General features: G+C 53.5%; 1 protein-coding gene across 4 annotated transcripts in view; it reads right to left on the bottom strand.

Moving 5' to 3' along the window:
- Nucleotides 1–202: 202 nt before the first annotated feature.
- MAU2 (MAU2 sister chromatid cohesion factor) overlaps nucleotides 203–11,354 on the bottom strand; it is a 26,951-nt gene continuing 15,799 nt past the window's right edge. The window contains exons 11-19 of one of the 4 annotated variants that reach the window (XM_015586713.2): nucleotides 11,274–11,351; nucleotides 10,915–10,980; nucleotides 8,896–8,979; nucleotides 7,512–7,561; nucleotides 7,224–7,301; nucleotides 6,992–7,103; nucleotides 4,316–4,406; nucleotides 3,456–3,583; nucleotides 203–3,088 (exon numbers count right to left, since the gene is read on the bottom strand). In XM_015586713.2, coding sequence (XP_015442199.1) covers nucleotides 3,014–3,088; nucleotides 3,456–3,583; nucleotides 4,316–4,406; nucleotides 6,992–7,103; nucleotides 7,224–7,301; nucleotides 7,512–7,561; nucleotides 8,896–8,979; nucleotides 10,915–10,980; nucleotides 11,274–11,351 — 762 coding nt within the window. In that variant the 3' untranslated portion in view covers nucleotides 203–3,013. The other 3 variants (XM_006904345.3, XM_015586718.2, XM_015586719.2) reach the window with 3 other exon arrangements.

The following is an 11,354-nucleotide window of genomic DNA, read 5'->3' as shown; positions in this document are numbered from 1 at the left end:
GGGGCAGGGACAGCAAGGCTGGACCAGAGGAACATCAATAGCAGAGCGAAAGACTCAGGTTTCCACCAGGTCTTCCAGGTATGGGCTCTGCATCCTCATACCTGACTGGTTAGAAGCCCCTGCAGCCCTGCTGGCTGGGCGGGGTGGGCAAGATCCTGTCTGGGGTGGTGCAGGGGAGGGGCAGAAGGCAGGACACAGCAAGTGATGGCTCCTGCAAGTGATTTTACTTTAAATACACAGAAAAAGAAATCCACAAACAAGAAGCTATGTTCTATGGTTATATCTTTTAAACAATGTTTTGCATTTATAAATTTTTGTTTTCCTGATTAAAAGCACCAGCTGAAGTTACAGGCTGCTAAAACCATATTACAAACCCGTTAAAAGACATTATGCCAAACATACTTATTAAAAATCCTTTAACAAAGAGACAATGCAACCAAAAACCCACCGTGCCAGGTAGCCCTTATCCTATTTCTTTGTCTGTGTTCCCAGTAAGTGGGATAGGTAGCACTTACCCCAGGGAGAGGATCTTCACCCCACCTGTGAGCACCTGCAGGGACCCAGCAGGGGGAGGCAGCTGTGTAATTTTGAGGGAACCTAGGGGCACCTCCTGGACCAGCACCTCAGACCTACAGGCTCAGGGCCACTACTGCCAACAGGAGAAGGTGGGAGGAGCACACAAGGGTCTAACCAGCTTTCAGCAACTGATCTGACAACAGAAATCCTTCTGCTACTATGGTACACCGCATAAGCTGGAGAGTTTGGAGTTTGTTTTTTCTAAACAGTTAATTATATGACACTGTGCAATATCTCCCTGGTAGCTTGCTTGCTCCCTGTCTTAAATTCTTATGACTGAGAAACTGAATGTAGACTCACAGTAAAGTATGTATGCCAGCTCGATGTAACTGGAAAATGCTGTGGTGAAGGAGAGGTTCTAAACCGTACACATAGTTTGGCTTCCATAAAGCTAGAGTGGAATATTAAATATTGAATTTTTAACTGTAAACTTAAGAACTTATCCTTAACCTCACACATACATAGATAACAGAGTGGTCACTAAAAGCACTTTAACATTAGAACAGATATTAAGTTTTGAGGTTCTTATTTCAACTGCTCTACATACAAAATGCCCTAGAAGCAACGAAAGGCTTAAATAAATACGCAGAGACGAACATGATGTGCAGCGTGATTGAAGTAATGTGGGTCTGGAGAAGTTGGACAGCATGGGGTCCAAGCTGGCAGGTGCAACCTGGGTGAGACAGGGGTTCCATCCCTTGGGTCGGGGGGAAGGCCTGGGGGACACCCTTAAGGGGGAAGGAAGACAGAATGGAGACAGCTTATGGCCGGGCTTACACTCTCCACCAAAGGCCTCACAAGCCCAGGGTTATCAGCCAAGGGGGCAGCCAGGGGCAGCCCGGGGGAGCATGAGACAGGGCCAGCATCTCCTGGGTGATGCAGAGAAGGTGGGTCCTCTTAGAACAAGCTCCGGCCAGCCCATCCCTCTGACAGCTCACTTGCTTACCTGTCAGTGGCCCCCAGGTGTGCAGCAGGACCCTGACACCAGCCTGGTGAAGGCAGTGGCCCAGGACAAGCTGACAGCCCTGCTTGTGGCTAAGGCACACCTAGGCTCAGGGGCTAAGCAGCTACCTGAGCAATCCCAGATAATGTTCCTTCTGTCACAGACACTGAGGCTTTGAGAAGCAGCCTTCACAATGCAAGTAACAAGACTCAAACCCACAAGCCACCCTTATCAGCAAGACTACTTGCCACCCCTCAGCGGGGCACCATTCCCACACATCGGAAGCTAGAGGGGTGGTTACCTCGACTACCCTCAATCCATCTATCACCCCCGATGCACCTCCTGAACTATTTAAGAAGTGCACAGAACTGAGCACACTGTTTGGGCCAGGCAGAACTTCCTTGAGTCCAGCTTGGGAAAAGGTTTCAACGTTATCCTGAAACCTAAGGCAGGTAGATCTACTCCTCCTCCCTCCTGAAGGTAGGGTCGGCTGAGCTCCAGGCATCTGCAAATGTCCTCTGCCTAGGAGGCCACAGAGCTGCCTCAGCCCCTTCATTTGGATCCTGAGTTGGGCTGAGGAGAGTCCTCTCCCCTCTCCCTGGCTTACTACCCCCATGGTATGGATGCTGACACGGGAAGGCAGCTGGTGCTAACACGAGTCTCAGTTCTGGCTCCAGCTCTGAGAATCAATGCACATGCATGCACGCACACATGCACGCACGCGCACGCACACACACACCCATGTCTACGGCATAGGCACACACACACACACCTGTCTATAGCACGCACACACATGCACACCCGTGTCTACAGCATGTGTACCCCCATGGCAAAACAGAGATCCAGTCAAGGTGCAGAAGTTTGGAAGGCAAGTTCCTGGGCTCCCAGGGCCCTTGACCAGAGGCCCCAGCTCTCAGAAGGATGGACGCTGGAGAGAAAAGCAAGCTGGGCAAAGTGTCATAGCAGGGCATGCACTTTGTCCCTGATGTGAGCAATCACTTCTTCCTCCCAATTTCAGGCCAGAAACCAGCGTCTTGCCTCTGGGCTCTGGAAGCTGCCATGAGAGCAGAGGAAACATTCCAGCCTGGCACAGAAGGCCATATGATGGAAGTCAGTTGGCGATGCCGCCTACCCTGGCACTTCCCACCCAGATGTGCTCCCCAGCAGGCGTAACTAAGATGTATAGCAGGACTGGCAGTTCACGTCCATTCATAAAAGATGGCTCTGGAAAGTTGGCTTCAACGTCCCACCTGCGAGCCTCAGCACTGAGGTCCTGTGTGCAGTGGGAATGCCGGCTGGCCCTTCCTGGGAGGGTGGGAATTGAACCTGCACACTCCCAGGGACTCGGAAGCTCTGGAGACAGTCGGGAAAGAAGCCTGGGAACACTATGCCAGCATGCCTCTGAGGAAAGCACAAGTGCCATCTGGGTGGAAGTCAGAAACACACCAGGCCCTGCGGAGGCCCCGAGAAGCTGGGCAGACCCCTTCAGGGTCCTCACAGGAGGCTAGCCAGGCTGGTGTTGGGTCCATTCTGAGCTTGGAACTGCACAGGGGGCGGGCCATCTGTCCACTGTGGGAAAAGAGGACACACAGATGAGGTCCTTCCTAGGGAGAGGCAGGGTGTACTGGGCTTTGTGCCTGCATCTGTAATGCTGCCCTCCACTGGCTGGTCACCCAACTAGGGTCCTTTGTGCTCCACACCAGAGTCAGATGGGCCCTGGCTATATTACCCACTTGGGTACTGGTGCCATCTCCCGTATCTAAGGGTCTCCTGAGGCCAAGTTAGGGATTGCTGGAGAGATGCAAAGAGACAGCAGCCAACTGTGCACTTCCTCCTCAGGGACTATGCGCACACCCTGGGGGCTACAGGCCAGGTGCTGGCCCTGAGGAGCCAACTAGCACCCCTGTTCTGACCACCCCCCATCCAGAGCCCATACCGTGATGAGGTTGTGCTCCGGGAGGCTGCAGGCCTCAATGTGGTCCTGCAGCAGCTGCTGTGAGAAGTTCTGGTGCATCTGGGCGGCTTCATGGGCATCCATAGCGTTCCCACAGGCCTTGTTCAGGTCTGAGGGTGAGATGCACACAGGGTGAGCTCACTTTGCCCTGGCAAACACCCTCCCCTTGGGTACAGGTGAAGCCCTAAGGTCGAACCCAGGTTCCACCAGTGGGTTCCTATGTACCTGATACATCACTGGAGCCCTATTTTGGGATCACCCAAGTCCACCTGCCAGAAGCCCTCATACAGGCCCTCAAGAGTTATTGAGTCATGTGTCCTTGGAAGTGGGTGAGCAGCAGGACCCATGGAGGCAGACAAAGGTTGGTTGAGTAATGCAGGGCCTCAGGCAAATGAGAGCTTGCTTGAGCAGGACACCCAATACCCACTTCTGAGGCAGGAGGACTGAATGGGCTCATAAAGCCCACTGCAGGAGCAGCCTAGCCCCTACCTTCTCCCCAGGGCCCAGAGCCAGTTTGTAATAGTGCTGCACTCTGAGTGCCTTTTCTGTGCTCAGAGCATCTCAGCCAGTCCTGCCTGAAAGGACGAGGCCAAGTGCCAGGGCTCATAGCCCATCTTCACCCAGATGCCAAGAATCCAGATGTCTTGCAGGTCCCGGAGAGGCTGAACCAGACTCTGCATTGAGCTGACCCCATGAATAAGCATAGTGACCACTGCCCTCAAATGGCCTCCTAAGAGCCCGAGAATGTGCTAGAAATGGGGCTATGGCCTGTAGAGACCAGGCTGAGCAGAGGCCAGTCTGGGCATCTCTGATCTATGGGAAGGGCTGGCTGTTGCACTCACCTCTCAACAGAGCCGACGACCACAGCTGCACTGACATATCTGGGATCTTGCTGGCCAGCTGCATGGCAGGCACCACCATGTTGTTACTTTCCTGTCGACCAAGAGCAGCCAGGGAATGGGGGGAAGGGGGCTGGGGCAGGCAGCAGGGACAGTTCAGACCCTACCTGCTATACCTAGCCTAGGCTGTGCCCTCCTGTCGCCTGGCAAACTCCTACTTTACAGCCCATCTCACATGGCCTCTGTGAAGTACTCAACCACCTCGGTGGAAAATAAACTGCCCCCACTCCTTGGCTATGTGTGTGGACCATGGCTTCCACGGCAATTCCATATGCCTCTGCCTTTGTCTTTCCAACCAGAGAAGAAGGCACTGATGGTAGTCAGCTCTGGACCCAGATCAGGAGCCAACTGGAAAGGCAGATTCCAGGATCCCAGAGCCTGGGAGGAGGCAGCAGTCTGCCCAGTGAGAGTGATGAGGGCAGAATGGACAAAGAAGGGAGGAGCCTGCTCCTGTGGGAGGCCACCTCAGATACGTAGGGCTATGGTTAACATGTTAACCATTTGGTAACCCTCTAATCCTGACTATGTGTGACTGTACAGTGACGCCATCCCCAATTCCCAGGATGAGCTGAAAGAGAGCTGTCAGGGGCCATAAACACCCATCCCTGACCCCATGATGACTGGCAGCGCTGCTTTGTCCTTGCTCATGAACCACGAGCCCCAATGGCTGAAATGTTGGGTTCAAGGTGACACTGGGAGAACGCCCTTCACAGCAGCCTGGAGGACACTTGTCATACAGCTGAAAGACTTGCAAATCATCAAAACCAACTCTTAAGTCCTAGATTCGACATAGCTATGGGTGTGCGGGCACGCAAAAGCACTACTTCACACTCCCCTGACTAGCACCTCGAAGATGACTTCCAGGTGGACCCCCTAAGCTTTTCAAGGCTGAACCAAGACCTTCCAAGACCTCAGAATGCATAACAGAACAGGAAAAACCACCCTCCTCCTCCAGGCCCGAGACTGGGCCTGTCTGGAAGCCATCTGCAGGAGTGTCTCCCTCGGCTCTCCTATGTTAGCTTGGGGTTGCCCCACAGAATTGGGTTTTGAAAATTTGCATGACCCTGAGGTGTTCTGAGGGAGACCACCCACAAACTCGCAATACTCATGGACACTAGCCTATCAGGCTCAGAGTGGCGTTGTCTGTGTCTGACGGTGTCTCCCCCGACACCTGGAGTCACCTGAGGCCAGGCCTGGGTCTGAGGGCTCTTGGGGGCCCATGTCACCCCCATATGGGCCCAGGCACACAGGAAGCAGTGCAGGGTCCCAAATAAACTCTATAAAATGCCCCGGGATCACCCCAAACATGAACCAGAGCTGTACCTGAAGAGCTGCTTTGCCCAGCCTGCCCCACTCAAGGTGGCTTCTGGAGATGTCTAGACAAATGAGAGCCAGGGAGGTCTCGCTCTAAGCCTGGGTCTGTAGTTTCTGGCTGTGTGACCTTAATCTCCCCATCTGGAAATGGGGTAATCACAGCCACACTGAGACACAGGCACACAGCCCGTATTCAGTGGGGCTTCATGCTGCCCCAAAACACACACCAAGGCCACTGTTCTTACTGTGCTCAGAGGCTGAGGGGCAGGGTGACAGAATGTTCTAGAAGGAGCAGAGCTGTACTCAGAAGGGAGAACCCACAGCTCATCCTTATCCTTTGAGGGTGGTGATATCACCAGTGTTCAGGCCACGGCCACCAGGACCTGAGGCCACCAAGGCCCACTGGCCTTGACAAACGCTTGTCACATGGTTGTGGGGAGGGGAACCTACCAGGCTCATTAAAAATGCTCATTCTTAGGGAGCCCTGGGGTTTGATCAGATAAAACTTTACAGGCCAAGACACCTGACCTGTGACATCTGTCCTGTGAAAATTGCTCAAATGAGGGTGGCTAAACTACTGAGCAGATGTAGCTTCAAAATTCTGCCATTAAAAAAACCTCTGATACAGTGGGGCAGAGAAAAACAAGGTGTAAAATTGTAAGATAGCCTGACAAATAAGACCTATGTGTGGGCAGGGGCAAGCAGTGAAAACAGGCAAAAGACAGAGGACATGCAATGATTTTCAACTTTGCTTCTTAGAATTTCTATGATGAATACGTCATATCTTATAATATGAACAAATATTTTATTTAAAAAACTGAAAGCCTTGTGAGGTCAATGGGTGAAAGCAGGCAACAATGCACATCTGATAGGGAGACGTGGAGTTCGCTGATCTCACCGGGACCAACCCCAGGGGCTACTCTGGATAAGGGTGAGAACAAGGGTAACCTGAGGATGACGTGTGTGCTGGGCAGAAACAGAGCTGAAAGGATTATAACTGAGGACACATCTCTGTCCCAAGTGTTAACACACAGGAAGGGGACCTGCCTCAGCCCTACCAGCTCCAAGTAGCCCCACCAATCCCTTTTCTAGAGACACAAAGCTCCCCGGCCTGCCCCGCCCTCCCCCCGCCCCCCCCAGGCTTGTGAGCTAGGGCACTCCTGCTCTTGCCAAGCCTCATGGAGCATGGGGGCTGGGGAGTCACTGAGATAAGGTCATCGAGGAAGGGGCACAGAATGAAAGTGTTGATTGGTGATGCCCCCGCAAGCACCATGATGGCCCCTCAGCCCAGCCCCAGGCACTCACCCTGTGGTTCCCTAACACATAAAAGATGTGGCCTAGGAGCACCAGGGAACAGGCCGTGAGCCGGTTTAGGTCCTCCGCGTTCGACATCTTCAGAGTTTCCCGCAGAAACCGCCTACGTAAGGAGAACAAACTGAAGCCCTCAGCAAAGCCCACCTGGCAGGGGGACAGAGGTCCTGGGCACGCAGTGTTGGGGGAGAAAATTACCCTGAGGGCTGCCCTCTCCAGCACTTACTTGGCCTCGTTGTAGCGTCCCTGGAAGAAGGAGAAGAGCCCGCGCACGTAGAAAGCTGCCGCTCGAAGGCAGTGTGAGCTGCGGGGAGAGTGGAACATCACAACTTGGTGGGGGTTTTTGTGAACGCAGGAGTCTTACAAAAGAGGAGTGGATGTTAGAGGTGGTGGTGGTGTGCGAGGTATTGGTTAACAGGGCAGCCAGGGGCTCCACGGGAACCGGAGCCATCCCAAAGAGCAGAAAAAGCATAAGACAACTGGTAAAGTGGGACCTCAGTGTGGGGCCGCCTACCTGACAGGGAAGCTGTGGTCAGGGTTGATCCTCTCCAACAAGCTGTACAGCTGCGGAGGAAACGTCAGTTGGGATCACTCTGCATTTCTAAACGTGAGAGAGTTTGGCTCCAAATATGCTACCAAATTGACTAGGGCTACCTTTAACTTCCCAACCCAATCTGACAGTGTCATGCCCTCACCCTGAATTCCAGACCTCAGCAACCTACCAAGAAAGGAAGCAGAATGTGCAAGGACAGGTGAGGGAACTATGGGACTCTGAACAGGATGCTTACTTCCTTACACTCCCATGGGAATCACAGCCTCCAGTGCAAAGGGTCTGGGGTGGGGTACTTGCACCCATAGCCTACCCTGCTCTGTGCCAGATGAGGGAGTTGGGGTACATGGGTAACTGTCTAGTCCTAGTCTTTCTATGGTCAGAGGGGCCCAGCCTAGAGGGGCAAGGTGGTAAGATAAGCCTATGTAGGCTGAGGGTGGGGGTGGGGTTATCTGGAGGTACAGGGACCTTGGAGTCTGACAGGAAGCACTGTGACTGATATTTTAGGTCCCCTCTGGCTGCTGTGAGGAGACTGGATTAGGGATGAGGCAGCACCTGGTGCCCCCACAGCTCCTCCAAGAGGCAGACTAGGGGAAAGGGTGGGGGGCAAAGACAAGGAAGCTGAGCTTCCCCATGACCTGCCAAGCATGCCTCATGGAGCCCATGCCTAGCACTCAAATGACTCTGCCCACTGCTTCCTGACTGCCAAGTGGTCAAGGCTGGCTGGGCTTTTTGCTCCCTGCAGCAAAATCTGGGAACTCAACTAAGCTTTTTGTAGATAAGAGATGATGGTAACCTGAACTAAAACGAAGGCTGTGGGATGGAGAGAAGTGGTTGAATCTGACGCTCTGGAGACAGGATCGCAGAGCTGTGGCTGGGGTGGGGGGAGGGGCGTAGGGGAGAAGGCCAGAGATCTCACAGCTGAGGGGTTACAGGGGAACCTGGTGTGAGGGCACTTGTCCTGTAAGGATAGGCCCTTAGCACCCCCCACCCTGTAATCCCGAGTCTGGGGGATGAGGACAACCTGGGGCCCAGTGCAAACAACTCCTCAAGCTGCTCTTTAAAAGTGAGCCAAGAGGCCTCCCTACCACGCTACAATAGACAGTTTGAGGTAGAAGAAACTGGATTTGTTCTGGGAGAATCAACAAAGCTTGGCTTGTTTTCAACAGGGAGAAATGTTACTTGGCCAAGGGACATTTCTGTCCCAGACATGGCCTCCCCCGGTCACACCGCACTCTGAGAACAGATACGCTGGGGCTGCTGAGATGGCCAGTACCCAGGGCTCTCTCCTCCCCAGTCCCTAAATAAGAGTTAAAAAATACCAAACATGAAGCATGTCACCTACTACCTCTTGGTGTCTATTTCCTTCCCGTATATACACACTCGCCAGGTTGGTCACGATGAAGGCCCATAGCTCCTGGTGGTTGGTGAGCTGGAACAGAGACATGGGGAATTAGGGGTCACTCATAGCATTGGAGCCACACAAACGCTAGCTGGTGTCTACTGTGGAATACCTTATTCTCTTCATTTCATACATATACCCCTTGTCTGTATCCTAAACTTAAGAACAGTACAACTGTTAGTTCTTTGCACTATAAACTTGTCATCTGTATTACAAGAAATTTAGGAAACTGAGAAAAGGGAACCAGTGCTCTGATCCTGCTCTCAGAACACATTACGTTTTGGTCTATTTTCTGCTTGTTTTTCAGAACTGAGACCTGAGCAGCCCCTCCCTTCATATCGGTTGGTGACCTTGGGACCCTGTGTTCACTAACATGGCAGAGGCACATGCCAGTCCTGGGGTGGGCCCTGCCAGGAAGAAGGCCAGAGATGCCACCAATGGCTGGCGGTAGACAGACCATTGTCTCCAACTCAAGAATGGCCAAGAGAGGGACCAAGCTGAGTGGCTTGAGCATCATCCAGAACCTGGTTCCTTGTGGGGCTGAGGAAGCACAGCTATGTAAGAGGCTGAGGGCACCTGGGTAGTGCAGACTCCACCCACAGAAAAGGCCCAGAGGGTCCTCTGATGCAGCAGACGCTCTGGTTCGTTTGTTGAAGGACCACAGGAAAAGCTCATGTTTGGGGCCGGGGGGTTGGGTCCATGTCCTGGCTGCACCACTTCCCTGTCATTCCCTCCTGGCTGATGCGGGAATCCCTGGGAGCATACACAATGAGAGCAGCAGCAGCCACTTGTGGGAAGTGAGATGAGGAGGGGCCAAAGAGAACTTCATGGGCCTATACAGTAAGTGCAGGCAGTAGGGGCGGATATGGGGGGGTCCCATTAGCCCAAGCTGACCATGGCCCGGAAGAGTGGGAATGGATGGAAGGTCCTGGAGGGCAGGAGGAGCAGGCACTATGCCTGCTCTTCCGTGGGGTGTGCTGCCTGCATCCATAGCCCTGCAGAGAATCTTGGAGCAGTAACACCGCATGAACCCAACCCTGAGAGTGAAGAGGTCTGGAGACTGGCATAAGGAGCAGAACAAAGCTAGCCATTTGATAGTCAGGGGGCACATGACATCCCAGTGACCTCACCTGAGTCACAGAGCTGCCCCCACACCCCAACATCTCTGCTTAGGGCCTCCCTATGACCACTGGGAGGAAACTATTGCCAGTCCTTTTCCTGGGAGGATGTCAGGGTCAAGTTGAGGATGTACTTATCTGGTCCTGAGCAAGGTGGGCAGAGCTGAGACTTGCCACTGGGCTATTAACTCCCGGGTCTGTCAACTCTACAAGGATGTGGCACCAGCCTTCTCCCAGGGCCTGACAGGACCCCATCTGAGGCTAGGACACCCCCTAGCGGAACTCCCACCCAATGTGGCAGCACCAGGTATCCTCTGCCCCTAGAGCACCCAGGTCACGGGGCTGGTGCAGGGTCAGGACACACCCAGCTTCATGTTTCAACTCTCTGTATAGACAGTTCTTGGAAGTTCCTGAACCCCACTGAGTGACTACATCTTCAGTTATGTCACAAGCCATCACCAGTCTGGTGGGCTATTGGGAGGGCTGGCTGGGAATCAGGAGTAAAACAGGCTAAACACACTGTTGCACCAGTGGGTACCAGGCTTTCCTTAGTAGCTGTCTTTCAGGTTTGGCAGGGGAAGCCCCACCCCAGGTTGACCAGAAGCCCCCTTGCCCACAGCCATCCGTTGTCAGGTTGTGCTGCCAGCACTGGTCTTGTCCCCATCTAAGAAGCACAGGACCTGCCATGGATAACCCCAAATAAAGTGCATCACTGTAACAGCTGGCATGAATATTGCAGAGTCACCCGCTGACCAGTTGTGCACGGCTGTTGTCCTCATCACAGCCCACGCCTGACTCCTTACTAAGAAGCACCGCCCGCCCAATAAGGAGAGGGCCGGCACCTTACCCGCAGGGCTGTGGTGAACTGGGCTTCTGCGTTGTCCATGCAGTTGACAGAGACACAGTACAGGCCCTGGAAGGAGACAGTGAGGGCTCAAGGACTCACCGCTTATCCAGGGTTGCATGGCTGCACCTGGATGAGCCTGACTAGTGCCTCTGAGATAGCTATACCTGAGCTTTTGCTCTGGTGAGGAGACACAGAGATGGCAAGCTGAGTTATTCCCTCCTCCTAGGACCTAAGTCAACTTGAACTCAAGGTGCTTGTCAGAATGAAGCCCATTGGGATCGTTCTGGATTCTGCCCGGGATGACGATCGCAGGGTTGCTCATTGGAATGGGGCTGGGGCAGGCAGCTCTGTGAACTCACCAGCAGTGTATGCAGCTGTGCTGCATGGTTGGAGAAGAGCCGGGGTGACTGCTGGCACAGCTGGCAGACCTGGGAGATCTG

This window comes from Pteropus alecto, unplaced genomic scaffold, assembly GCF_000325575.1.
Source record: "Pteropus alecto unplaced genomic scaffold, ASM32557v1 scaffold160, whole genome shotgun sequence".
Classification (NCBI taxonomy): domain Eukaryota; kingdom Metazoa; phylum Chordata; class Mammalia; order Chiroptera; family Pteropodidae; genus Pteropus; species Pteropus alecto.
This window is presented reverse-complemented; position numbering and strand designations above follow the sequence as displayed.